The 26341-nt window shown below is 34.3% G+C and overlaps 2 protein-coding genes across 3 annotated transcripts; both read right to left on the bottom strand.

Annotated features, from left to right (window-relative positions):
* Positions 1-1175: 1175 nt before the first annotated feature.
* LOC128982775 (uncharacterized) lies at positions 1176-18466 on the bottom strand. 2 transcript variants are annotated; one of them, XM_054401743.1, is made up of 7 exons: positions 18003-18466; positions 16987-17066; positions 12238-12304; positions 12013-12044; positions 11098-11226; positions 8170-8268; positions 1176-3131 (listed from the first exon to the last, which is right to left on the bottom strand). In XM_054401743.1, exons 1-7 carry the CDS (start codon positions 18257-18259, stop codon positions 1426-1428), a joined length of 2370 nt encoding a protein of 789 aa, XP_054257718.1. In that variant the 5' UTR covers positions 18260-18466; the 3' UTR covers positions 1176-1425. The 2 variants fall into 2 exon arrangements, with proteins under 2 accessions (XP_054257718.1, XP_054257719.1); XM_054401744.1 differs by lacking the exon at positions 8170-8268.
* Positions 18467-18628: 162 nt separating this feature from the next.
* LOC128982607 (uncharacterized) lies at positions 18629-26250 on the bottom strand. The gene is made up of 4 exons (XM_054401568.1): positions 26036-26250; positions 24660-25712; positions 21562-21762; positions 18629-20161 (listed from the first exon to the last, which is right to left on the bottom strand). The coding sequence occupies exons 1-4, from the start codon at positions 26055-26057 to the stop codon at positions 19029-19031; spliced, it is 2409 nt and encodes an 802-aa protein (XP_054257543.1). The 5' UTR covers positions 26058-26250; the 3' UTR covers positions 18629-19028.
* Positions 26251-26341: the final 91 nt, after the last annotated feature.

A 26341-nucleotide genomic window follows, 5' to 3' on the forward strand; every position in this document is an offset into this window, starting at 1 on the left:
AAATTTCGCTCGATGGAACTTACTGTTAAAGTTGTTTACAAACAGTGTTATTTTTAGATAACTTTTTGTAAGTAAATCCAAGGTGAAATGAATAACCAAATGATTTATTATGGATTTAATTGACCACAGGTATTTTACTATAGTTTGAAATTCAGGCAAATCCCAAACTGAAGCGCGATAAATATTTAAATTGTTTGCAAGGGCTGTGTTTGTATTTAATTTTTTCGAGGGAGAGTCGGGAAAATGCGTTTACCCACGCTTTGGTTGTACTAACTGTGAAGTAAGTAAAACTACTAAGTCAGTTTGTAGGTCACGAGTGATCGGTAAATGTACTGCCTTTTTTTATCCAGGGAAAACTCCGTGAATTGTATGGGACTAAGTAATTTAAGAATGAAAATATAAAGACTAAGTAATGGAAGAAGTCTCCAGACTGGGGTTCAAATTAAAATAGACAGGTGATAGAAGAGAATGGAGAATGGAATCTGGAATTACAATTGGTGTAGCCAATAACCTTTAAGGATTCAGTGGACACGGTGGTAGAGAAAGGTTAAGTGTATGCAAAGGGGGGTGATATGTCGCTACGTATAACCACTGTGAAAATAAACCCCCTAAACTCACGTCAATGATTTTCACATCGATGAAGATGCTATTTTAAAGTATTTCGATTAATAACTAATCAATAATACACACAAAAATATTTACGACATGGTTTTCTAATAGATTGGATCTATAAGAATTCGCCTTTATGCAGGTTTGAAATTTATTTCAATATGATATTGTTTTGCCTGGAGCCCTAGGAAAATTCTAGCTTAATTAAACATTTAAAATCTCTAAACCAGTTGATCTGTATTTTACAAACAGTTTTAAATGGGTACTTTGGGCGCAGGATGGGCCCACAGCTAGCTTAGAAATACTAGCATTCCAATTTATTCTTGTATAAAAAAGTAAAGTAAAGAGGTTGGGGGTTTCAATTAAATTAATAACAACAAATAAAAAGCAAACTTTTGTTTCTTCAGTTAGAGCAATTTGAATGTGGCCTGAATAAAAATTAATAAATATGCTTCATACACCTCTTGACCAAGTTGTAGGGAATATCTCTAATTACAATTTTAAAAAATAACAACAATAACTGTTTTTGATAAAATATTTACTTGTCCTTTATAAATCATCATTACCTGCAGATGAAAATAAACTGCAAAAAAATACTAGAAAAATATTAATATGAGTAATATTATTTCTCAAATAATATTTAGATTTTTCATTGTTAGCTAACCCAATGATTAATGTAACTCTTCAATTTTAATAATACGAGTACATACAGAAACACATAATTATTCAGAGAAAATATATATTTATGAGGTAAGGTATTATGGCAGTAGAATTAGGTACTAAAAGTGGTTATAAAATGTAAAATCGTAAACATACCTACTTCTCAGGCCATTGTGAGTTAAATTGTGGATTGATATTCCCATAGAAATTTGAAATAGAATTGCTTTCTTGAGGATAATGAGGCACCTCATGGTACCAAGACTGGCCAGGGCCTGGATTTGTAGAGGGCCTTGCTCCTGGGTAAGATGGAAATTCATAGTTCGGTCTTGACCTTGCTCTTTCTTGCTCATTTATAAGAAAATCATATTGGTGATTTTGACTATTCCCTCTCTGATTTCCATTAGGTACTGGATAAGAGGGCGGCGGAACATGTGATTTCGTCCAGTTTCGTGCAGTTGAGTAGTCACCATGGCTAGATATCAACGGCGCATTACCGTAGGTGGGAGAAGGTGGATTTAGTCTTGAGTTATGTGCATCAGGTAGGTGACTTGATCTCACATAAGGCTGGGAATATTGTGAAGGTTGTTTTTCATAATTGGGATTTTGCATTCTATTATATGGCTCAGGTTCTGTTATTCTTTGATCGTTCTTGAAAGGCTGACCGAGAACTTTATTTTCACGATGTCTTGAACTAGATTGAAGATAACTCTGACCATAATGGTCGTAAAACGTATTGCCAGTTTCAGGTTTGGAAAATTGAGAATGCGTCGTTTTATTTTCTTTTTTCATATAGTTAATGTTGGTTTTATTCGTTTCACCTCGTTTCACCGGAAATGAACCTGAGTTAGTTGTTCTTTGTCCTGGATCAAAATCGGCTGGACTGTTAGTCACCCCCTGGGCAGTGGTTGTATACGGACTTCCTGATAAATTAGGGTTCATGTTGGGCTGATATATGCTAGGAGGACCGAGATAAGGATTAGAAGCCACGTTCTGGCTGAGAACTGGTTGATAGTAATGAGATTGAAAAGGTACATTTTGCCATGGATAACTGTAGGGAAACATGTTAAATTGACTTATTGGTGGTTTGGCCATCCAATAGTTGAATGGAAGAGCAGGAGGTGGAAAGGCATAAAACGGACCTGGTTGTGACATCATTGGCGCTCCTCCGAAAGGAGAAAACGCGTACTGATTTACAAGGGGTTTAAAAGTTTCATTCATATTGGTCTTTATAGTTTGCTGTTTTTGAGATTTCCTGTTTGATTTTCGAATTATTCTAGGTTCTTTTTCGAAGTGATATATCTTTTGACTTTTTGTCCGTATATTAGATGTTCTTGGATGATTTCCTTCAATTGTAGAGAGTGACCTAACGTTTCGTAGGGGAGATATCAAAGCGTTTTCTGTAGATTTTAGGAAATTAATTTCGTCATATTCATTAGAAGGCATCTCAGTATTTTTGGCACCGTTTTTTAAATTCAGTAGTTTTTCATCTTGTATTTGTACTTCCTCCGCATCATTAGCAATCTGTTCTTCATCTTCGATCGGTAAATACGAATCGTCGTTGATCACAATTTCATCAGACTCTGAGTTTGTTTCATTATGGAGATGAAGTTCTTCTGTTTCTTCCTCTGAGTCCGGTTCCAACGTATTTAGAGGAATGTTTTCATCTAGGATTGGGGATGTGACAGTTTTATGCTGAACAATGTTTTCAGGATCCATACTAGATTCCTGTAATGGATAAGCATTTTCAGCCCCGTCGACTGTCATAGACGCTAAATGATTTTCATTGTTGGTAACTGGCTCATAAATTCTAGAGTCTTCACTTGACGAACTCTGATCATATTCACTGGCCAGACCATGTTTCCCTGTAAAAAGATAGGTATTATTTATTAAACATGTCAATAAAGTGAACAATACAAGTTATTTTAATTTTATGAGATATACCAAGAATTTTAGAGGTTTTTTGAGTATAAATTTGACTTATAGGCTACTTGTAAAACAATCATTAGGCCATGGACTTTCTAGGAAGTAGGGAATATATAATCAGATGTACATTTTCTGAATCCCTTAGATTTGTTAAAGTTTACGTTATAATATTCGTAAAGAACGTAAATATATGTTCTGAATTTATGAATGCTGAATTTTAACAGCAAGAGGATTGAATAGTTCGTTTTTCTGTCCAAGCAAGTTGCATTAACCAAACTCCAAATGCATTGAACCAGTTTGTATAAAAATATTAAATTATTGATTTTAATAGTGTTAAATGAAAACTTCTAATAAACAGATGAAACGCGTGAACAAGAAAATTAGATTTAAATTGGTTTATAAGAATATGGAAAAGTATTTATAAACCTTTCTGAATGTATTTCCTTTTTATATTAGAAGTGTTTAATACTGCCCTCAGTGATGCATAACTTCAGTTCCAAACCACTAATTGATCCCACCCTAGGATATAAACAGCACGGGTAAAGAAAGGTTCATACGTATTTGATCCCGTTCCTGTTCTCAGTGAATATAAACAGTAGTTCTCAGGGTAACCTTAATTTAATTTGCTAGCATATGCTGGAAAGGTCTTATATCATATATGTTTACTACGAGGTACAAAGAAAGACTGGCATAACTTAAGTATCTTTTGTCTTAAAAAGTTAATGTAGGTGTAACACCGGTAAATAACTGGATACTAGTGTATGAGATATTTGAGTAGACACATTTGTTGGAAATGCAAAACTATACTGGTAGTTTTAATTTTGTATGTATTTGATTTACGTCTGCGTTGTAGGAGTATTTCATTTGGCCCAAAATCGTTTGGTCCAACAGTTGTAAAACAGTTCGTTTGGTCCAAAATCGTTTTATCCTCCAGTTGGGGAGTATTTCATTTGGTCCAAAATCGTTTGATCCAACACTCTAATACGAGTTCGTTTGGTCCAACAGTGTGAACTATTGCGTCCCTCACATTGAAGGCGTTCAAATAATCGCCGTCACGTCGTCAACCCAACCGCCTGCCTTCCGAGGCCTATTTGTTGTTTTGTGTTATGTTTCTAGATAATTTATAGTTTGCATTTATATACGCGTACATATTCATATATTTATCTATTCTATATATAATTCAGTTTTAAAAATCTTTGTACAACTAAATCTAGAGTTCTACTGGACCGATTTTATTAATTAATGGGTTGTTGGAAAGCTCAAGTCGAGTAGATTTGCAAATAATTATGAAAGTTTGTTTTTGTTGTGATTTATGGTGATAAATTAAAGAAAACGTGTTTTCCATAAGAAATACATTGAAATTTGGGCGCGACTTTTAGCTGCTATTTTTGAATATTTCCAAGAAGTGCATGGTATCAATATGTAGGAAATTTTATTCTCTTTCAGAATATCACCTTCCACTTTGGTCGATTTTCTCACCATTTAAAAGTTATTTGCAAAAAAGCTAAGCAGCCTCCGAATTTATAGTAATGAGGAAATATTGAGCTTGGGATATTTTTGTTAAACTTTGTACAACTAAATCTAGACTTCTACTGGACCGATTTAGTTAATTAATGAGTCATTAGAAAGCCTTACCCATGTAGATTTGCAAATAATTATAAAATTGTGATTTTATTAAATATTTGTTGTAAAAAATAAAAAATAACAAAAATACATTAAAAACTGGGGTTTTCAAGTTTCTGTTTTCAAGATTCTATTTGTAGCCAGCTTTTGGCTGCCTTTATTAAGTATTTTCAAGAATTGCATAGTTATTTATAGTAAATTTTATTCTCTTTCAGAATATCACATTCACTTTGGTCGATTTCCCCTCCATTCAAAAGATATTGGCAATAATCTAAGTGATCTCCAAATTTATTGTGGTGAGAAAATACTGAATTAGATTTATTTTTGTTAAACTTTGTACAACTAAATCTAGACTTCTACCGGACTGATTTTGTTACTTAATGGGTCGTTGGAAAGCCTAATTTGTGTAGATTTGCAAATAATTATGAAAGTTTGATTTTATTAGATATTTAAGGTAAAAACATAAAAAATAAAAAATAATACATTTAAAACTCATTTTTTCCAGGTTTATATTTTCAATTTTATATTTGTAGCCAACTTTAGGCTGCCTTTATTGAGTACTAGCTGTACCCGCGGGCTTTGCCCCGTTTAACTTATTAATTTTCAAGATGAGCTCGTTCGCATGGCTCAATCACGAAGTTCGTTCGTCGTGGTTGAAGTTCGTTCGCTACGCTCACTCACCTTTAGATTGGAGCTCGTTCGCTGCGCTCACTTGCCTTCAGGTTAGCTCGTTCGCTACGCTAACTCGCCTCCAGGTTGAAGTTCGTTCGCTACGCTCACTCACCTTTTGGTTGCAAATTAGCTGTTGTCATAAATTAAAAAAAAAAAAAAAATAGTGCTGCACCCTGTTGGTAATCCTTGTAACTTTAATGCTATTGCACATCATAGAACAGAACCAACTTGCTTAATTGAAACAGCTGTTAAGATTCATTTATTCCATTTAAATATGAGTACTCATAAGGTTAACATGGGAAACTCCAGAGCCACTGGGGCGGAGCCCGAGAGTCCGATCAGAATAAAAACAACTTAGTTTTCCTATTTAATGCCTAAAGAATCAGTGTACCGAATTTCAGCCTCCTAAGTAAATGGGAAGTGGGAGAATTAGTGATGAGTGAGTGAGTCAGTCAGTCAGTGAGGGCTTTGCCTTTTATATATATAGATATTCAAGAAATTCATAATAGTAATTTGTAGGAAATTTTATTCTCTTTCAGAATATTACTATCCACTTTGGTAGATTTCCTCACCGTTTCAAAGTTATTTGCAAAAACGTTAAGCAACCTCCAGGTTTATAGTAGTGAGAAAATACTGAATTAAAGATGTTGTTGTTAAACTTAGTACAATTAAATCTACAGTTCTACTGAACCGATTTTATTAATTAATAGGTCATTGGATAGCCTAATTTGTGAAGATTTGCAAATAACTATGAAATTACTGTTGAGGTTGCAAGCAAGATCGTTTGGCTATAAATCGATGATAAATAACTCCATTTTTTGAACAATTTGTGTTGGTCGTGATTTAGCTGCGTGCTGTAATGAAATGGAAGCTGATATTTCATTAGGTCAAAATAAATAGAATAACGTAATCAGAATGAAGTAATTGTATCTAAAACTAAATTCCATATCCAAGATATAATCAAATTTATATTTTCTGATTGAGCGATACGATAAAAATAGAGTTACGTATCATTGATTGCAGATAGGTACTAAAACGATTGTATTTATTGTTGTTTCGTGATTCAGCAGTGTGCTTTAGGTAGTCCGATCTTAATAATCAATAGCTCAAATGAGAGCTGGTATTTCACTTAAGGTTTTTAGACCAAAATGTATAATGTAATTAGAACTGCTGGAATACATCTTTAATTGAAGAGAAAAAAAAAATATTTCGTCGAGTAATACATTAGATAAATTAATGATAATGCTTGATGACAAATATGTGCTTGCATAGCTTTATTTTAAGACCAAAATTATGAAATTCGGGCAGGTAGAAGAGCCCTCCTGTAAACCATCGCCGCCTGCGAAACATTGAACTCGAAAAAAACTAAATTTAACTCGCATAAGAAATATACAGGGAGGCAGTTTGTGCATAACTCAAAATATACGTCAAAATGAATGCCGATGCTTGATGGCAAATCTGCGGTACGTCCATACCTTTAGTTTAAGGCCAAAATTATGAAAATCAGTCGGGTAAAAGAGCTAACCCGACTCGGAAAAGAAAAACCAATTATTTTTATAGATGGCAATAATTGGTTTACCCGTATGCATAATCTAATCATACGAAACATGTGTTAATAATTCAACAGCTTATTGTTATATTGTTATCTAATTAATTTTTCTTAGATTAAATGTTGTTGTTAACAATTTGCATTTATGTTTAAAGTGTGTTCCTTATGTTAAATGTGTGATTATAATGTTATGTGCTTAAACTGTACCATTAATATTAGTGAGTAAAGTGGTGTATGGATTTCATAACCATTATTTTACTAGAGACCGTTGTATTTAACCACAACGGGCACTGTTGCTAGTTTATATATAGTGTGATTGTGTCCTGTTTACTTTTTATCCCCAGTCAATCTCAAAACAACGCGTTTTAATTCCCTAGATTTGTGGATAAACATTGACTTTGCTTTGAGTTTGCATTTAATGTTAAACAGATGGTTTATTTAATTTATCTATACATTAAATTCAATCTATGTTTGTTGTGTGTTTGTCATGGTATTTGTAACAATCATGTAGTTAATAATACCTTTGACTATTAATACAACAACGTCAATGATAATACAAATATATAAAGTGAATTTCTCAGTGAAGATAGCCTATATCCTATTTGTAAAACTTCCCAAAATGTTATGTTTACTCCCCATGAGAACCAAGGGTAAATTATTTAAAAGAAAAGAATTTATAGTTGTTGTGGCTTATTGTCAATGGTATTATCTTAACCATTAACTCTATCTATATATATAATAGAGGAGATATGTATTTTTATAGCAGTGTATTAATATAGTGTATTAATAGTGATTAATAAGTGAAAAAAACGTAGAAATTCGGCATGTTTAAAGCAAAAATTTTACTGTATTAATATTATTATTGTATACGACGGCGGATATTTGAATGCCTTCAATGTGAGGGACGCAATAGTTTATACCGTTGGACCAAATGAAGTCGTATTAAAGTGTTGGATAAAATGATTTTGGACCAAACGAACGAGTGTTTAACTGTTGGACCAAACGATTTTGGACCAAACGAACGGCAATATAAACGTTGGACCAAACGATTTTGGACCATTTGAAGACGATCCTGCGTTGTATGGTTAACAATCTGCATTAGTACGTTTAATGGCTGATGTCAAAATACTCACTTAACAAAAAGTCCGGAGTAGGAGGGTCAGAAGCAAAAGGATTCTTTTCGCCAAGGTGTTCAAATCGTTTTCGATATTTTTCCCATGTTTCTGTAATATCTATAATACGGTTATTTAAATAGTCATACAGCTAAAATTCATTTAGTATTAGCATGATATTCGATACACGTTTAAATAAACAATGGATTTACGTGTTATGTTTGTTATAAATATACTGACAAAAAATAATTACGTAAATATATATAACTATGCTAAATAGCGTATTGATGAGAGGTACAATTCAAGTTGTGTCTTTTACATTATTGCTGAAGCTTTCTAACTCATGGTTATGCATTAGCATAACCATGAGTTAGAAAGCTTCAGCAATAATGCCTCTAAGATCTAAGGCATCTACTTTGAATGTTCACCGACAATATAATAGCAAAAGATCTGTACAACTAAAGGAATGATAGCCTACATAAAATATTATAATTTCAACCAACATAACTTTAAGAAAATTAGATTCATTTAACATAATATGTTTGGTTAACACGTTGGGTGCGGGCCGGTCACCGAGGACCGGCCACCGGACGTGCGCTTAGGTCGGCCCGGTAACATGTAGCCGCCAAGATCCTAGTGTGGCGTCTGGCGAACCTTGTTGAAAGCACCGGAGTTATTGCGAGTGTGTTGCTAGCGTTATATAAACCACGGTCGACTACGGCCTTTTTAACATGTTAAAATACACGTAATATAATGAGACGCCGCGCACTATCACACTGGTCCGGCTCCTCGTGCCCTGTACGGAGCAATTCGGCATCGAATCGTCTCCCTCCAGCAGACGTTGTCCGCACGTAGTGTTGTTTGTTTTGGCGTCTTCTATCTTGTTTCTTTTGACATTTGTAATCAAACCAAGCCCAGGTGTTTTGATGAGAAGTTGGGAGAGGTAGTGTGGACGTATGAACATTTGTACAACCATTTCGAAAAAATATCATTATCATAAATTATCATAAAATTATTATAATTATGTACAGCAGACCGTGTACATATAGCGTATACTGAAAGCAACGCTAGGCTGGTGAACATGAGGTTGTGACGTATCATGGTCGGTGTCGAACGGAGAAGGCCGGTGCAGTGTGCGGGTAAAACGTCGGAGCCAGGGAAGTAAGGCTGAGCAGTAGTCGACCATCCGAGTAAGGAAATCGAGTATGGATAAGCATCCATTTTTCAAGTTGCTTTGAAAGGTTTGTAGGTTTCGCCCGCAATTCCCGCTTGTACAATTTATTGACTTTGGACATTTATTGACGGATTTCTTTTGTGTTTTTGCTTTATATAAGACACAATTATATATTTCATTGTTTTTAAATTTATTTTATGTGACTTTTAATAAAAATCCACTCCCAAATACCACATTGTTATCAGCAGTAGTTTCATGATTCACTGTGATTGAAATAAACAATGGTTGGGAAGGAAAAGGGACATAAATAATTGTAAATATTAGTTATAGTGCTATTTAACATTTTTAGTGTAAAAAAAGTGTTTGTGGGAACGTTCATAAACTTCATTACGCGGGCCGGCCAGTTTACCAGTGACCTGCGATTTCGGACGCCATTTTGTAAAAAAAGGGTAAAACACTATTTCCGTCCTGTATCCTGACTTCTGGAGACGAAAGATAAGATTTCATCTAAAAAAATTCAGGCCTTTGGAAGGACCCACTGATATTTTTACCGCACTCACTATAATATGGCACATTGATGCAGAATAGGGTGTTCGTTTTCTCATTGTCATCATTCAAAATAGTTCCAGAACTTTTATTAAATATTTTGTTTTATCTACGCTTTAAACAATGTGTGCTATAAACATTGCATTTCATTTAATTTAATTTTTCAACAAACCGGTGAATTGTTCAAGTTTATACCACAAATGGATCTTTGATTATTTAAGTTAACAAAAAATAATATACCAAAGAACAGATAGATAAATACGTTTTTCCCCTACGTTTATAATGCGAAATACGATTGTATAGATGCAAGGGACAGATCTGCGTAGGAAACCAGGGAGAACATGTTAAATTCATATAGTAAATTGCTTACGTAATCCCGTCACAGCTCAACAAAATTTGTCAAATTAGGACATGTTTCTGTGATAAAACACCATCGTCACCTTCAGGCACTTGTAGAGTTGATCAGTTGTAAAAATCGTCAAAGGGTAAACACAATACGGCACGAACAAAATTACGAAAAGTACAAAAAAAAGTATTTGGTACCTATGCTGTTGGTCAACTTTGGTTAGAGTTGGCCTGTTTTCAATTGTGTCAATGTTTCTTTTTGTACTTTTCGTAATTTTGTTTGTGTCATATTGTGTTTACCTTAGGTACATAGGTCTACTCGGCCGGTAAACACCTAACTTCCGGACTAGTAACGTAATATTTAATTATTATACATTAAATTTAATTAACTGTAAAGCCAACTTCTGTTTACGGTCTTTTCTAGAATTTAGGATATGATAGAAATTAGGATATACCTTTTTAGTTCATTAGTGTGAAAGCAATACTTTCACCCAGTCAGTGATTTGTCCAAATACGCGTGATTACTTGTGCAAGCCTTATCTAACTCTAATTTACTACAAAAGCACATGTGAAAATTCCACAAACATTTACAAGTTTTAGACAAACCATTAAAGTACTGAAATTGTATTTGATGTGTATTACAAATGAATACAAACAACTATATACCACAATACAAACCTTTTGGCCCACAAGGTTTCGCTTCTTATAGTGGTTCGTAATCATCGGTATTACACTATCCATTTTACACTAATCCTTGAAACTTTAAATGTTATAATTGAAAACCTGTTTTATCAGTTAGTTTTAAACTAAAAATATTTCTAAATTGAACGCGTTGATGTGTTTAGATTATTATTATTATTATTATTATTATTATTTATACTTACATTCCTCCAATCGTTGTTCTGTGTTTTTTGCCTCTCTCTCTGTTTGAACTTCAGCACTGTCGATTAAATTTAATTCGTTAGGCATGTTTTCTTTCATGTATTTGTGATCCGTATTGTTTTTGGGTTTCCCTAAACAAATTGAAAATATATGAAAGTGTACAATGGCAAGACGCTATACTTAGTTCAATGTTTTCTATATCTGTAATCTCGAATTCTTACTTCAGTGTTGAAGTACAGTAGTTGTACAAACTTTATATCAACAATTCGGTATACCACAAATTATAATATATATTTTCTAGACTTGAAATGATTGTTAAGTCATGTGTATTTTTTATAAAATCAGACTTGTCATGAAATTTTGGTCATAATTTACTAGATGGGCTAGATTGGACCAAGACTTTTTTTCAAAAACTCTCTTGCCTTCAAAGTAGTTAGAAAGTTTAAGAAAAATTAAAGTTTCAGAATACTCTTGCACAAACTTTAATCATAAAATGTCTAAATTCTGAGGATATGAAACTAGTTTGTCATCAATAAAACCTAAAACAAAAAAAAAATGTTCTCTATAATCTTATAGATAGACAATTTATTCAACCTTCAAAAGTGGAATAGGTCATAGACAAGTTGCTCTCCATCCGACCTTATGACAAACTAAGATGAATTTGACACAAACAAATATATTTAGAATTTCAGTTCCTTGTCCAGATACGTAGTTACCCTGGTGTAGTAAGATTAGTTTTATTTTTTAAGAATATCGTTAAGGGGGTTTGGTTAAACGTTTTAGTTGACATCAGAAACAAATGTGAAATCATAACGAATCATTTTTAAACAAGCATAATGAGTAGTTTCTTGATATGCTTGGATCTTTATTAGGTGCTAAGGAAACCATCGTTAGTTCTCTAGGGAAGGATTGCTTACATGATATGGTGTCCACTGCGTGAAGCGTCGTTCTGAAACATAATGGGTTTTCTTTGAGAGAGGCTATAGTATTCCATTACTGTATTGAGTTACCATAACACGGAGCTATTTTCTTGTGTTCAACTTTTAAATTATGATAAAGTGCACTACAGGGCGTATGAATGTTCCTTAGCAGATATTTATTTTGGTTTATATAGAAATACCATTTTAATGCTTAACACTTACTCCTTTTCAGTCTTTTTCATCGAGGGGAGGCTTTCCTTGGTTTCTCTTGAACTGTTGTCCGACGGTTCTGTATAAAACAAAAACTTAAATCTGTATCTGGTCATCTTAGCGTATACACATTTTATGAAATAGTTGTGCCTGAAAAATTTTTACATTCAAAATCGCTTAAAACCCTTTAGTACAAATTAATTAACATTAAATAATAGAAAACAAATTTTAAGCTTGGATTTTGTTGATCAACACCTATTATTACAAGGTTTCGTTGCTTCATGCATACAGTAAACCATGCGATATTTAATGTCATTGAGGTTGGTTTAACAATCAATCAATATTGTCAACAACCAACTTTGTCAACTAGCTATACTTCAAAGTAAAATAACTAGGTGGCGTTCGCAGAGGCATCCACAAAATTGAGCGGAGTCATCAAGGGTTTATATTATATTGTTTTGGTCATACTGCAGTAATACCAGTCGTTTGTAATGCATGCGTTGCGGGTCTAAAGTAGCATTTTTACTCTTTAGGAAGTGGAGTAAAAATCAGCTGTTGTCAACTCAGTTGTAAATTACTATTATAAACGATTGCATGTATCAAAATATGTATCGATTCGTGCTTCGTAACTATTTTAACCTACAGTCTACAGTCTCTTCCCATAGTTTTTTAGCATTGCAGATAAATTAATCCATTCCCACACTCAACACGCTCACCTTTACTACTTCCTCACCACCCCCTACGTCGTGGACCTATTTCCCTCTCTTCCCATAGCATTTTAGGATTGCAGATACATTAATGTAATTGCCAAAGACAGTTCCCACACTCTGCACTGCAAGCCTTACTATTTCCTTCAGCATTTCCTACGTCATAGACTTGTTTCCTTCCCTTCTCATAGCATTTTTGGATTAAATATGCATCAATCTAACTGCCATAGACGGTTTTCACACTATGCTCATACTTTACTACTTTCTAAGCCATTTCCTACATCGTGGACCTGTTTTCATCACTTTCCATAGCAATTTAGTATTTTAGATATATTAATCTAGTTGTCACAAACATTCCCCACACTCCGCACTGCTAGCCTTTACTACTTCTTTCACCATTTTCTATGTCGTGGGGATGCTTCCATCCCTTCTCATAGCATTTCAGCATTGCAGATACATTAATCTAACCGCTACAAACGGTTTCCAGTTCCCACACTCCACACTGCTCACCTTACTACTTCCTTCACCTCTTCTTACGTCACGGACCGGTTTACCTCCCTTCCCATAGCATTTTAGGATTGCATATACCTTGACCTAATCGTCATAAACAGTTCCCACACTCCGGACAGCTTGCCCTGACTACTTCCTTTTCCACTTCCTACGTCGTGGACCTGTTTTCCTCCCTTCCCATAGCATCATAGGATTGCAAATACCTTAAAATAATAATCATAAACAGTTCCCACACTCCGGACTGCTCGCATTTACTACTTCCTTCACCACTTCCTACGTCACGGACCTGTTTACCTCCCTTTCCATAGCATTTTATGATTGCAGATACCTTTATCTAATCGTCATAAACAGTCCCCACACTCCGGACAGCTCGCCTTGACTACTTCCTTCATCACTTCCTACGTCACGGACCTTTTTTCTCCCTTCCCATAGCATTTTAAAATTGCAGATTCCATAATCTAATCGTCATCAACAGTTCCCACACTCCAGACTGCTCGCATTTACTACTTTCTTTGCCACTTCCTACGTCACAGACCTGTGACCTCCCTTCCCATAGCATATTAGGATTGCAGATACCTTTATCTAATCGTCATAAACAGTTCCCACACTCCGGACAGCTCGCCTTGACCACTTCCTTCATTACTTCCTACGTCGCGGACCCGTTTTCCTCCTTTCCCATAGCATTTTAAAATTGCAGATTCCATAATCTAATCGTCATCAACAGTTCCCACACTCCAGACTGCTCGCATTTACTACTTTCTTTGCCACTTCCTACGTCACAGACCTGTGACCTCCCTTCCCATAGCATATTAGGATTGCAGATACCTTGATCTAATCGTCATAAACAGTTCCCACACTCCGGACAGCTCGCCTTGACCACTTCCTTCATTACTTCCTACGTCGCGGACCCGTTTTCCTCCCTTCCCATAGCATTTTATAATTGCAGATACCTTAATATCGTCATAAACAGTTCCCACACTTCGGACAGCTCGCTTTGACTACTTCCTTCATCACTTCCTACGTCGCGGACCCGTTTTCCTTCCTTCCCATAGCATTTTATGTTTGTTGATACCTTGACCTAATTGTCATGAACAGTTCCCACATTCCAGACTGCTCGCCTTTACTACTTCCTTCACCACTTCCTACGCCACGGACCTGTTTCCCTCCCTTTCCATAGCATTTTATGATTGCAGATACCTTAATCTAATCGTCATAAACAGTTCCCACACTCCGGACAGCTCGCCTTGACTACATCCTTCATCATTCCTACGTCACGGACCCTTTTTCCTCCCTTCCCATAGCATTTTATGTTTGTTGATATCTTAATCTAATCGTCATGAACAGTTCCCACACTCAAGACTGCTCACCTATACTACTTTCTATACTACTTTCTTTTTTACCTATACTTTCTCTACCACTTCCTACGTCACGGACCTGTTTACCTCCCTTCCCATAGCATTTTAGGATTGCAGTTACCTTGACCTAATTGTCATAAACAGTTCCCACACTTCGGACAGCTTGCCTTGACTACTTCCTTCATCACTTCCTACGTCCCGGACCCGTTTTCCTCCCTTCCCATAGCATCATAGGATTGCAAATACCTTAATATAATGGTCATAAACAGTTCCCACACTCCGGACTGCTCGCATTTACTACTTCCTTCACCACTTCCTACGTCACGGACCTGTTTACCTCCCTTTCCATAGCATTTTATGATTGCAGATACCTTAATCTAATCGTCATAAACAGTTCCCACACTCCGGACAGCTAGCCTTGACTACTTCCTTCATCACTTCCTACGTCGCGGACCCGTTATCCTCCCTTCCCATATCATATTATGAATGCAGATACCTTAATCTAATCGTCATAAACAGTTCCCACCCTCCGGACTGCTCGTCTTTACTACTTCCTTCACCACTTCCTAAGTCACGGTCCTGGTTTCCTCCCTTCCCATAGCATCATAGGATTGCAAATACCTTAATATAATGGTCATAAGCAGATCCCACATTCCGGACAGCTCGCCTTGACTACTTCCTTCATCACTTCCTACGTCGCGGGCCCGTTTTCCTCCCTTCCCATAGCATCATAGGATTGCAAATACCTTAATATAATGGTCATAAACAGTTCCCACACTCCGGACTGCTCGCATTTACTACTTCCTTCACCACTTCCTACGTCACGGACCTGTTTACCTCCCTTTCCATAGCATTTTATGTTTGTTGATATCTTAATCTAATCGTCATGAACAGTTCCCACATTCCAGACTGCTCACCTATACTACTTTCTCTACCACTTCCTACGTCACGGACCTGTTTACCTCCCTTCCCATAGCATTTTAGGATTGCAGATACCTTGCCCTAATCGTCATAAACAGTTCCCACACTTCGGACAGCTCGCCTTGACTACTTCCTTCATCACTTCCTACGTCCCGGACCCGTTTTCCTCCCTTCCCATAGCATCTTAGGATTGCAAATACCTTAATATAATGGTCATAAACAGTTCCCACACTCCGGACTGCTCGCATTTACTACTTCCTTCACCACTTCCTACGTCACGGACCTGTTTACCTCCCTTTCCATAGCATTTTATGATTGCAGATACCTTAATCTAATCGTCATAAACAGTTCCCACACTCCGGACAGCTAGCCTTGACTACTTCCTTCATCACTTCCTACGTCGCGGACCCGTTATCCTCCCTTCCCATAGCATATTATGATTGCAGATACCTTAATCTAATCGTCATATACAGTTCCCACACTCCGGACTGCTCGTCTTTACTACTTCCTTCACCACTTCCTAAGTCACGGTCCTGGTTTCCTCCCTTCCCATAGCATCATAGGATTGCAAATACCTTAATATAATGGTCATAAGCAGATCCCACACTCCGGACAGCTCGTCTTGACTACTTCCTTCATCACTTCCTACGTCGCGGGCCCGTTTTCCTCCCTTGCCTTATAGTTTTTGGAATGCAGATACCTAAATCTAATCGTCATAAACAGTTTCCACACTCCAGACTGCTCACCTTTAGTACTAACTAGTGTCGTCATTTTATTATATTTATGATCCATACCGTTTCTGTTCTAATATCTGTAGAATAATGTTATCAGCTATTTATTTATCTACTGCATTCAAAAGTCAACAGCTGATCACATGTCTTGGTTTATGTGTCAAATACTGCTTCCATAAGGATTACATTGAAACTTTGAGACCCAGTGGGGTGGATTCCTGAGAGAATTGTTTAACGCCAAATGGATGTTGGCACTCACCGATACGGTCTTTATCACCATGCAAAATTTGAAAACGATTGATTCAGCCGTCTAGGAGGAGTTTGCGTATTACGAAATGCATAAGAGTCGACGTATAAGAGCTTCGCTCGCTTCGCTCACTCCGCTCAATGATATTATTAATTTCAAGTTTTGAAATATAAATAAATTAAAATATTCTTTTGACAAAAGAAAATTGAAAGTTGACCCAGCAATTAAACAAATCACATTTAAATTAGATTAATCAGAAGAATAGTTCTGTAAAATTATAATTTCCTTACCCGACTTTTGGTTGGATGATCCTAAATTCTTCATTCCTTCAGTCCTAGGCACATTGAAATTATGACTTGCAGTTTTTAGGCTACATATTCAAGAACAAGATTAGGTTTTTGGATTAAAATAAAATAATTATAAGTACGAAATTAAAACATAATAAAAATGAAATCCGCATTGAGAAATACAATTTGTGAGATATGTAGTTTTAATTTATAAGGGTTTTACAAGTTTTTAACTGCTAAATAAGCTTAGATTTATAACATCTTAAACTTTTTACCCTTATCAGGATATTTAAATGTGACAGTATTGCAAATGACAGCCAAACCTGCTTGGTAAGTTTATAGTGAAGACCAGTTATGCTTTTTTACCGATTTAAGAATGAATAAAATATTTGCCTCTTTTGTTAATTTATGACTGGTTAACCTAAGATTGTTGGTAAGCTGACAATACCAACATCAATGATTTTAGGCAGTTGCCACGTGATAAAAATATATACATGGTCAAGAATAGACATAATATGTCAGTTTGAGGATTCATAAACGTTAGCAAAATCAAGTATAAAATACTTATTTGTGACGTTATTCATGCGATTACTCGGCCATAACAAATTTCATGTTGAAGTCGTGGCTTATACAGCAATATGTATTAAATATTTGGAGCAACTGTTTCGATTTTAAAGCATGTAGAAGCTTGATAATAATCATTGTATGCTTATAATTAACATAAAATATTTAATAATAACCTTAACCAATAGCGTTCACTTTTTGTTGTTTAAACTTTTTCCTCAGAGTTTGCAATTAAGAATGGATAGCTAATAGCTACGAGAAGCCAAAATAATTGAGTCTAAATAATAATATTCATACAATATATTTTTTAACTGGACATGTAAGTGTTTTACGTTTTTATTGTTTTTTATTTTAGCGTTGTATTAGTAAAATTAATTATTATGGTAAAAATAGAAAACAACCTAGTGTTAACTAACAAATTAACTATAATGTCTAAGTACCTGGTAATTACTTACCCATGTTTAAAATCATAGGTTAACATTGTATCAATAAAATGAGTCAGCTTCTTAGTTCCCCAACGGTTCTTTTTCTTATAAATTGAATCTTTGCTTATGTGATTTGCTATCCATGACTTTCCAAAGTTCAAGCTTTTGCTTCGGTCAGTGGATTGATGATTGCTGTTTTGAGACAAACCTACTGCATTTGATGGGTAGTAGTTAGTTATATTCCCTGAATAATCGTCATTCAGATCGATGTATTCTTGTTCTAACATTTTAGAGTTCTAGCACTTCTTAACCAAATGTTCATGACGGGCTGACCGATGCAACTGATCTAATCTATTTGGCGTTATCATTCGTTGGTTAGTGGAATTCTTATCAAAAGCTCTCAAGTATTTTAGTAGTTTGTACATTACAGTGCCTAGCGGTGTAGGCATTTAAAAGACATTACAAGTTTTTATTTTAAATAATTGTTTGCCATAACCAAAGCAACTTAACTGTAAATAAATTTTAAAAATCAGTTTGATTACATCCACACTATATTTATATTCCTAAGGTAGACGTTAACAACGGGAACTATTTAAGTCGAGGTTATGGTGAATTACAAAAGCGGTTATTAAAGTTAATCTGATGTTTTTATTCATTTATCGGCAATAATTCACAGTATTACGTGGTAAAACATCATTATACTTGAGTAAATAGGTTGATTAATTTAAACATTCCCAAGCACTAATAATCGGACGAACTATAAACAAAAGGTTAGAATAAACACATGCAATATATTTATGTGGAATTCAAATCTGTTGGATGAAAACGGATTTGGTCCTTTGTTAAGACTTTATAATTTTAATTATATGCTAGTCCGTTCAATAATTACTCTACACTTAACGAGCGAGATTATTATTGAATAGAGTAGGAAATACATTCAACTGCTGATGTAAGCAAATAGTTCAAGTTCAAAAGAAACTGATCTTTTTAATTTCGGTTGATTATTTTATAAGTTCCCATTAGCTCGAAATGCATTGGTCATATAACTTTTACTTATTATGGCTGATAAGATTTTGGATTTTGTGTTTTCCCTATACGGCACAATGCATCTAAGACCTTATCTCTACCATCCGGTGTTTTCAACATGTTGTATATTTCATGTTTACCATCTAATGTGGATAAAATAGCGTCAATATTATTGTAGTTTGTCTGAGATTGCGTCGGTTTTGGCATTGGGTCTGAGTCGGGTAGTTCCTCGTTCTGGGGATTCAAAATGTAACTTAATTTTAACATGTCCAAAACGTGTTGCTGTTTCTCTGGATTATTTTCAATGTCATTAGGATCGTATTGATTTTCCTCGTCCATTTCCATCTCCTCCGGGCCCAATTGATATGGAACATCGTCTGGATATGGAGGGGTTTGAATTACAATTTTCCTCTTTTCTTTTTTCTTTTTATCACCATATTGTAGTTTGTTCTCTTTTTTTGTTTCACTAAACGATTTACGACCAGCATAAACATCTTCATCTTCGTCGTAACTTTCATACAACTCTGGATACTTCTCACTTCCTACACGACATAGTGCTTCGTAAACAGTTTCCTTTCCTACGGGAGTTTTCATCATGTCGTATATTGCCTTTTTTTCTTTTATATTATCTCCCATGAGAATTTCAAAAATATTTTCTAAGTCTGGTTCTTGGGAATCATTAGCGTTTAATTCCCCACCTTTTTCTGTATAAGGCTGCTTACTAGGAACAGGTGTTGGTTTCGCTAACTCTTCCAATATCTTCATTTGGTTCTGTGGAGTCAAAAGGGACTCCATTACTTGTGCTGTTCCTTGATTAGTTGATAGCAAGTTGTATATCTCAGTTTGTCGTTCTTTCGGAATTATATTCAATTTTTTATCACGTTTTGGACTTATTTCAAGGTTTTCTTCTCCTTTGGTACTATCTTTTTTAAATTGATTTTTAAAAGTTGTTGGCGGTTGTGGTTTTGGTTTACTCGAAGATTTGATTTTTTGGTTCATTCGCTTATTTACAGGTTCAAAATTCACATAATAATCACTTTCAACCTTTTTTTCCGATGTGGCGTTTTTTTTTTTCTGTTCCGGTTTTACAGTGGATAAATAGTCTTTCGCCCAATCTGCTAACGCATAACTAGGCCTAGAGCTTCTAAGGGAGTATTCGTTTCCTAAAATCCACGTTTAAAATTAATAATTAAGTATTTAGGTATAAATAAATTATTCTAGGTCTCAGAAGGCATTTTCTGTAACTTATATACAGTCAATTTACTAATAAAGTTATCAATATTCTACATTGTTAAGTGTTAAGCATGTTAAGTCTTTAAATACAGATATAGTTTAATAAATAAAAAAACTTATAAAAAATGTTTTGTGATTTTAGTGCTATGCTTTGGATTACATTTCAAATATTTGGAAAACGTCTTTGTGCTCAATTCAGAAGCCTTTGTAAGTTTACAAATTTAAAACAGTTGGTTAACATTTAAAATTAAATTATATTACATATATTACCAAAAATCATAATTGTTATTATTTCTTACTGTAATACCGACATTAGGTTTCTTAACAGAAATTGCCATTTAACGTATTTACATTTTAACGAATGTCATAACTCTGTATTTTCAAAATTTTGTTTGACTTGATTGTTTTTGATAACTAAGGATCCTAGTGGACACACAATATTGATTCAAAGGAAATTAATTTGTGTTTAAGAAGTAATGATAAGGGCGGTGATTAAACCCATTATAATTGTTTACTTCATTATAGTTCACTGTAATTGCAAATACCGAATGTGAACATTTCCGGGGTTCTGCTTTGTCCCACACATGAACACCAAATGTCAATCGTCGGTGAAGCCGACCACGTGAAAGTAATTATTTCTTTGGGAGTAAATGGAACAAGTATCGGAAATTTTGTTTAGACAATGAAACGATAAGGGGCCCATACACGGTTAATATTTATTGAGCAATAAATTTTGCAATCTTATTGAAGAGCAACCATGCAGTTCAATAATATTGTGCGACCTACCTTAGACCTAGATAGCCGTGGCACTATCATAATATCACTTGAATGAATTCTAAAAGGGGTATTGGCGGGATTTGAACCCGTGAGCACACACTATAGAATATTCTATAGTCTGTGCCATGAGCTTGGTGGTCTATGTCCTGCATTCTACCACTTGGCCAGCCGCTCCCAAAGGCATTGTTTATTTATTTATACTACTGTATTAGTAATTAAAACAAACATTTGAATATACAGTATTACAAAATAACACGTTACATTCAAAGTTTGTGTATTTTGGGCTGGTTGAGTATAATATTTTCCTTTAGTATATTGTATCTGTCCTGAGTATAATATAGTATAATATAATAATATAATATAGTATTATATATTATAATATATAATATATAATACTATAGGAATGGTATAATATATTCCTTGAGTATAATATTTTTGTACTGAATAAATACACATAGTATTCGTTGAATTATTAAATTATTAGTGCCTTTGTTTAAATTAATAATTATACTCTTTTCTTAAGGCTTAAGCTTTAAATATACGAATATCCTACCTTGTTCGTCGTAGTATTTGGTATTATACTTTCCACTGCGCTCTAAGATTCTCAAAATAGTTTCCTTCAGCCAGCAAGCGTTGAAGGTTTCAGGATCCTTCCCTAAATTCGGCGTGTCGTCGATAGTTTCAAGGATCTTTAGGTATATCTTTTCTTCTTCGGGGTTTATATTAATTTTATAATCGTCAAGGTTAAATTTTTCTGTAACATTCAACCAGCTTGTGACATAAGACCACTTTGACTGAGTTACTGCCTTGATTAGTAAAATATAGTAATAATTGTCTATAAATTCCTTATAGTTATTAGAATTATTACATAGCAAGAAAAAACAGTAGCCTATGTTGTAGAAATTCTTGTATGTTGCAATTCAAAAAATTAATAACTTTTGGAGATGGTCATCTCCTAAAACAGAAACAGACATCCTTCAAGAAAATTTATATTGTGTTTCAATTTTATTTGCCTGATTTGATTTTCAATTAAATCTAATTAAATACTATTAGGTTTACACGCACTTAGGTTTGCTGCTCCGGGAGGGTAATAAAGTGTGCCTTTAGTAAAATATTAATAGATTAGTGTAAAATAAATAAAATTTTCAAGTTTGGTCAAAATATATCCATAAACAAGCAAACTATAACAGTTTACTTACTCTCCGAAAGAATAACATGGACATTTTAAATTTACAATTTATCGATTTTTTTCCTTAACCAATTATTGTAGAATAACACTTCAATATACTACATTATTTGGGGTTTTAAGGTCTTTAAAAATATTTAAAGAGAAATTTGAAAGTACAGTATTATGTTTTAAAGTTCCAAAATGAGAAAATCCAATTTTTACCACATAAAACCCCCCATAACACCCCGTTCCCATAGTCCGGTGGCTGGTGCGCGAACTTATTCAATTTATCCCACCCAACAACTTTAAGCCAAATTAAAAAAAAACATCCGACAAATATTACTCCACGGACATACATATATAACAACACGGATATATCTATATATATATATATATGATACACGGATATATATATATAACACGGACTGTAAATAACAATTTGAACGAATTGTGTTTTTGGCATCTAGGGACATTCAAATGAAAAAGTATATGGTTCCCGGGTCTAGATTTTACCATGCTTAAAAGCTACTTCCCTATATGGAAATTCGCTAAAACGAAGTAATGATATAGTGAAACTCACCCCAAGCCACCTTTTTTGTTGGGGGTTCGTTGGAAATATCATCGGAGAAAATCTATTACTGATCAATTGTTTTACTTAGTAAACTAATACAATAATATTAAGGTAGTACAATTCTAACCACTGTAGTCTAATACAACTGAAGTGTTTTGTATACAAAAATACTAGGGGGGAGGGGACATTTGGAGGATGGGTGAAAATGTTATACACTTATCGTTTAAAATGAAGACTAGTAACTGTAAAATATTTGAAGTCTTTACCACTATGACAGACAGTGGTTCATGAACTGTCGCGGGGGTTTAATTATTTGTTTGGGGGTTATATATTTAAAATATGATATGTAGGGGGGGGGGGGTTTATTATATAGGTAAAGAATCTGATTTAACCTCGTAAAAGTGGGGAAATATACCAAATCCCGACATTAAACTTAAATTTTATGGATCAAGGAGTAATGTTACGAAAAACATTTACCGAGTTGAATTTTAAGGTCAAACTAAGGAGAGTACAAAGCATTAATAACATTTGCAAAATATATTACCTAGGTAGAACAAAATTGCAAAAACCAGTAAACATAAAAGCGAATTTTTGAAAGTAGGGCGTTTTTGGGAGGTGAAGGGGTGTGATTTTCTGAAAACGTTTTGTAGAATATTTAATTCCTGACTATGAAAATGCTTTCAAATCGTTTCTAGCTCTTACTGTTTTCAAGCTATAGCCTTTTAAAAATACCCCCGCCGCAGCAAACCAACAGATTAAGCGAATTTCCATTTGTCTGATTGTATGTACTCTAAAATGTCTCCTTAAAAATATCACATCTATTCCCTATTTAAATGGAATTAATTTAACGAGTTTACTTATTCTTCATAAGAATAACATGGGAATTTTAAATTTAAAACTTTTTGGAATTTTCTCTATAACCATTAGGCAAAAAATAAAGCTTTAATATACTCAATTATTTGTTTTTTAAGCTCTACAAAAATGGTTTGGAAAGAAATTGCTAAATTTCTAATGTATTTTGGGTCAAAAATGAGAAAAACATATTTTTACACCATAAAACTATTTATAAACCCCCGTTCCCATAGTCCGATCATGCTGGTTTGCCAACTCGTTCGAATAAATGAAGATTTGCACGTTTATACCAAATTTCATCAAAATCGGATCATTTTTGCTCGATTATGAATTTGAACAGAAGGTGTTTTTGGCCTCTAGGGACCTCAAAAAAAAATTAAATCGGTCCCAGGTCCAGGTCTTACCACGAGTACTACGGTAATAGCTTATTCCCTAAATGGGAAATTCGCTAAAATCGTGTATTGTCGTTTTCATATTTCCGCCATTTTTTTTCGGGGGGAGGGGGTAAAATATAAGAATGGGACTTTAGATAAAATGGGACCAAGACCTACAATCGTGCAAAATTTCAGATCTCTAGGTATCCTGGAAGTGGGTAAACATTTGTATCCCCATTGATTGAGTGAGTCAGTTACACATCGGGCTGTATAGTTTAATATGAGATTGGTTCAGGAAATATGATTAAAACTTAGGCCTATTAAACTAGCACACCTTTAAAGAAATTTAAACATTTACTTTCATATGCTATCATATTAAAAAAACAATTCTAGTCAAACTTACTTACTTACTTATAAGTAGTGTGATTAAGAAATCCTCTCTTAGCTTTTAACAAAAATCATTATTGAACAGCTCTTGACAAAATGAACTAATATTGAATATAGAATTATACCCTCATAGACCCACACATTTTTAAGTCGGAATTTACTTTGTAAGTTTTTTTTATTATCTATAGTCTTCCTTCGACATGTGTTTATCGAGGGAAAAATAAATAATATTTTACTATTTATGATCAAAAGCTCTATTATATATTTATAAAAGTTGACCAAAAAAGCATTGTACTTACTTCTTCTATCATTGAAGTCTCCTGTTATTGGGTCATTTTCAAAATATTTGTTATATTTATAGTCTATGTCAAGCCAGTCAGCGGCTGGTACAAAGTCGTTGTCGCCAAAGGTAGGTTTCATCTCTACTTGTCCTGAGGACCAATCCTGGGGACCCGAAAGGGCCGAAAGATCCTCTACTTCATATTCAGTAGTTTGCATCATCTTATCTTCGTGACTGTATGGAGGCAACGTTTCTCCGTCCTCCGTAGGGCTGGCATAAGCCGGAGCAATATAAAATGAGCTACTAGGCCGAGTCTTGGAATAAGAAATTAAATTCTGTTTTTTCCCGATTGGCACTATTCTTTCTACCAAAACAGAACCTACCTCTTCAGAGGGTGGGGGAGCTTTTAGTAAAGTTTTCTTCATATTTTTCTGAACAAAACTGTCTCTCAATTCAACATTCATTTTTAAATCTAAATCATAACTACCTTCGTAACCTACATTCAAATTTGAACTAGATTCATTGATTTTAGACTCAATTTCCTCTTTCCTTTCTTCCACATCTTCGCTTAAGTTTATAGTTCGGGATATAGACGGAACAGCAACTGGTTCAGTTTGTAGTTCATCGATACATTGATTTGTTGTCATTTCATTATTGACTTTGACTGTACCTTCTTTGTCTTTACTGTTACATTTGGATGTTGCATGTTGAAATGATTCAGCTATATTATCATTCATGTTTAAAGAAGCTTCGGTAGGATTATTATTATCTTCCTTGTAATGATTATTTCTTTCAGTTCTAAGACTTGTATCTGTACTATTGGCGACAATTGATTTCGTATAGCCACACAGATATGTTTCTGGGTCGTTAGCTGTAGAGAAGTTAGGATTAAGTTTTACTTCTTCGATTGCATTATTATTTTGACTAAGTTGGCTTGTTAAGTGATTGGATTTACAAGTGCTTTGAGCCTTTTTAGTTCTATTGATAAAACTTTCTTCACTTTTAGTCTTAATACTTTGGTTTTGCTCAACGCTACGACTACCTCCATTTTCGCTCTTGTTTGATACATCACCTAAGAAAAAAATCATTTCTGAATCACGGTTACCAAACTTGTTAGTAAAGTAATCCTTTAATGCTTACAATATACCCAGTTATATTACTCCTAGAAACTTGTAAGTCCAATTGATAACTAAGAGCGTTATTAAAACATACTATTCTATAAAGTTAAAAAGCAAATGTAGATTATTTATATTTAAAAAAAACGAATGAAATCGAATAGAACATAAGTATCCATAGTGTTAAACAATGACATTGACATTTCCCATTAGATTTATACGTGTTTAAGTTAATTTTTTTATACGACCGAGTAACATAGTTTATGATAACCACTCTTACCTTTTGAAAAAATACCTCCCATTAATTGGTTGTAGCACGCAGTTGGATGTTACCATTTACTGATGAGCAGAAACATAATTTTCACGTTTTTCAATACCAATAATTTAATTTGTCTTAGAGTGTAAATGGTTCTATATGTTATTTTTTTCACAAGACGAATACACTTTTGAACTATAAGAAAAACCTGTCATCACTATTAATACAGTAGATAGTTCCCGACCTAGTTTCCAACTAAAACCTATTATTGAGAGTACTAAACAAACAACTAAGCTACTATTTTACTTCTTCGTAGATATCTCCTCAAAT

This window comes from Macrosteles quadrilineatus, unplaced genomic scaffold, assembly GCF_028750875.1.
Source record: "Macrosteles quadrilineatus isolate MER2022 unplaced genomic scaffold, UCM_ALF_1.0 Scaffold_1__1_contigs__length_201487025, whole genome shotgun sequence".
Taxonomy (NCBI): domain Eukaryota; kingdom Metazoa; phylum Arthropoda; class Insecta; order Hemiptera; family Cicadellidae; genus Macrosteles; species Macrosteles quadrilineatus.

Bases quoted from the DNA above. Each gene is read 5' to 3' on its own strand.
- LOC128982775 (XM_054401743.1), bottom strand. From the start codon at position 18,259: ATGTTAGAACAAGAATACATCGATCTGAATGACGATTATTCAGGGAAT. The intron at 17,067-18,002 runs GTAAGTAATTAC...TTGAATATGTAG, and splicing joins ACCTATGATTTTAAACATGG to CCTAAAAACTGCAAGTCATA. The intron at 11,227-12,012 runs GTAAGCAATCCT...CAATTTGTTTAG, and splicing joins CGCAGTGGACACCATATCAT to GGAAACCCAAAAACAATACG.
- LOC128982607 (XM_054401568.1), bottom strand. From the start codon at position 26,057: ATGGGAGGTATTTTTTCAAAAG. The intron at 21,763-24,659 runs GTAAGTACAATG...TGAATGTTACAG, and splicing joins AGACTTCAATGATAGAAGAA to AAAAATTTAACCTTGACGAT. The intron at 20,162-21,561 runs GTAGGATATTCG...CGTGGATTTTAG, and splicing joins CAAATACTACGACGAACAAG to GAAACGAATACTCCCTTAGA.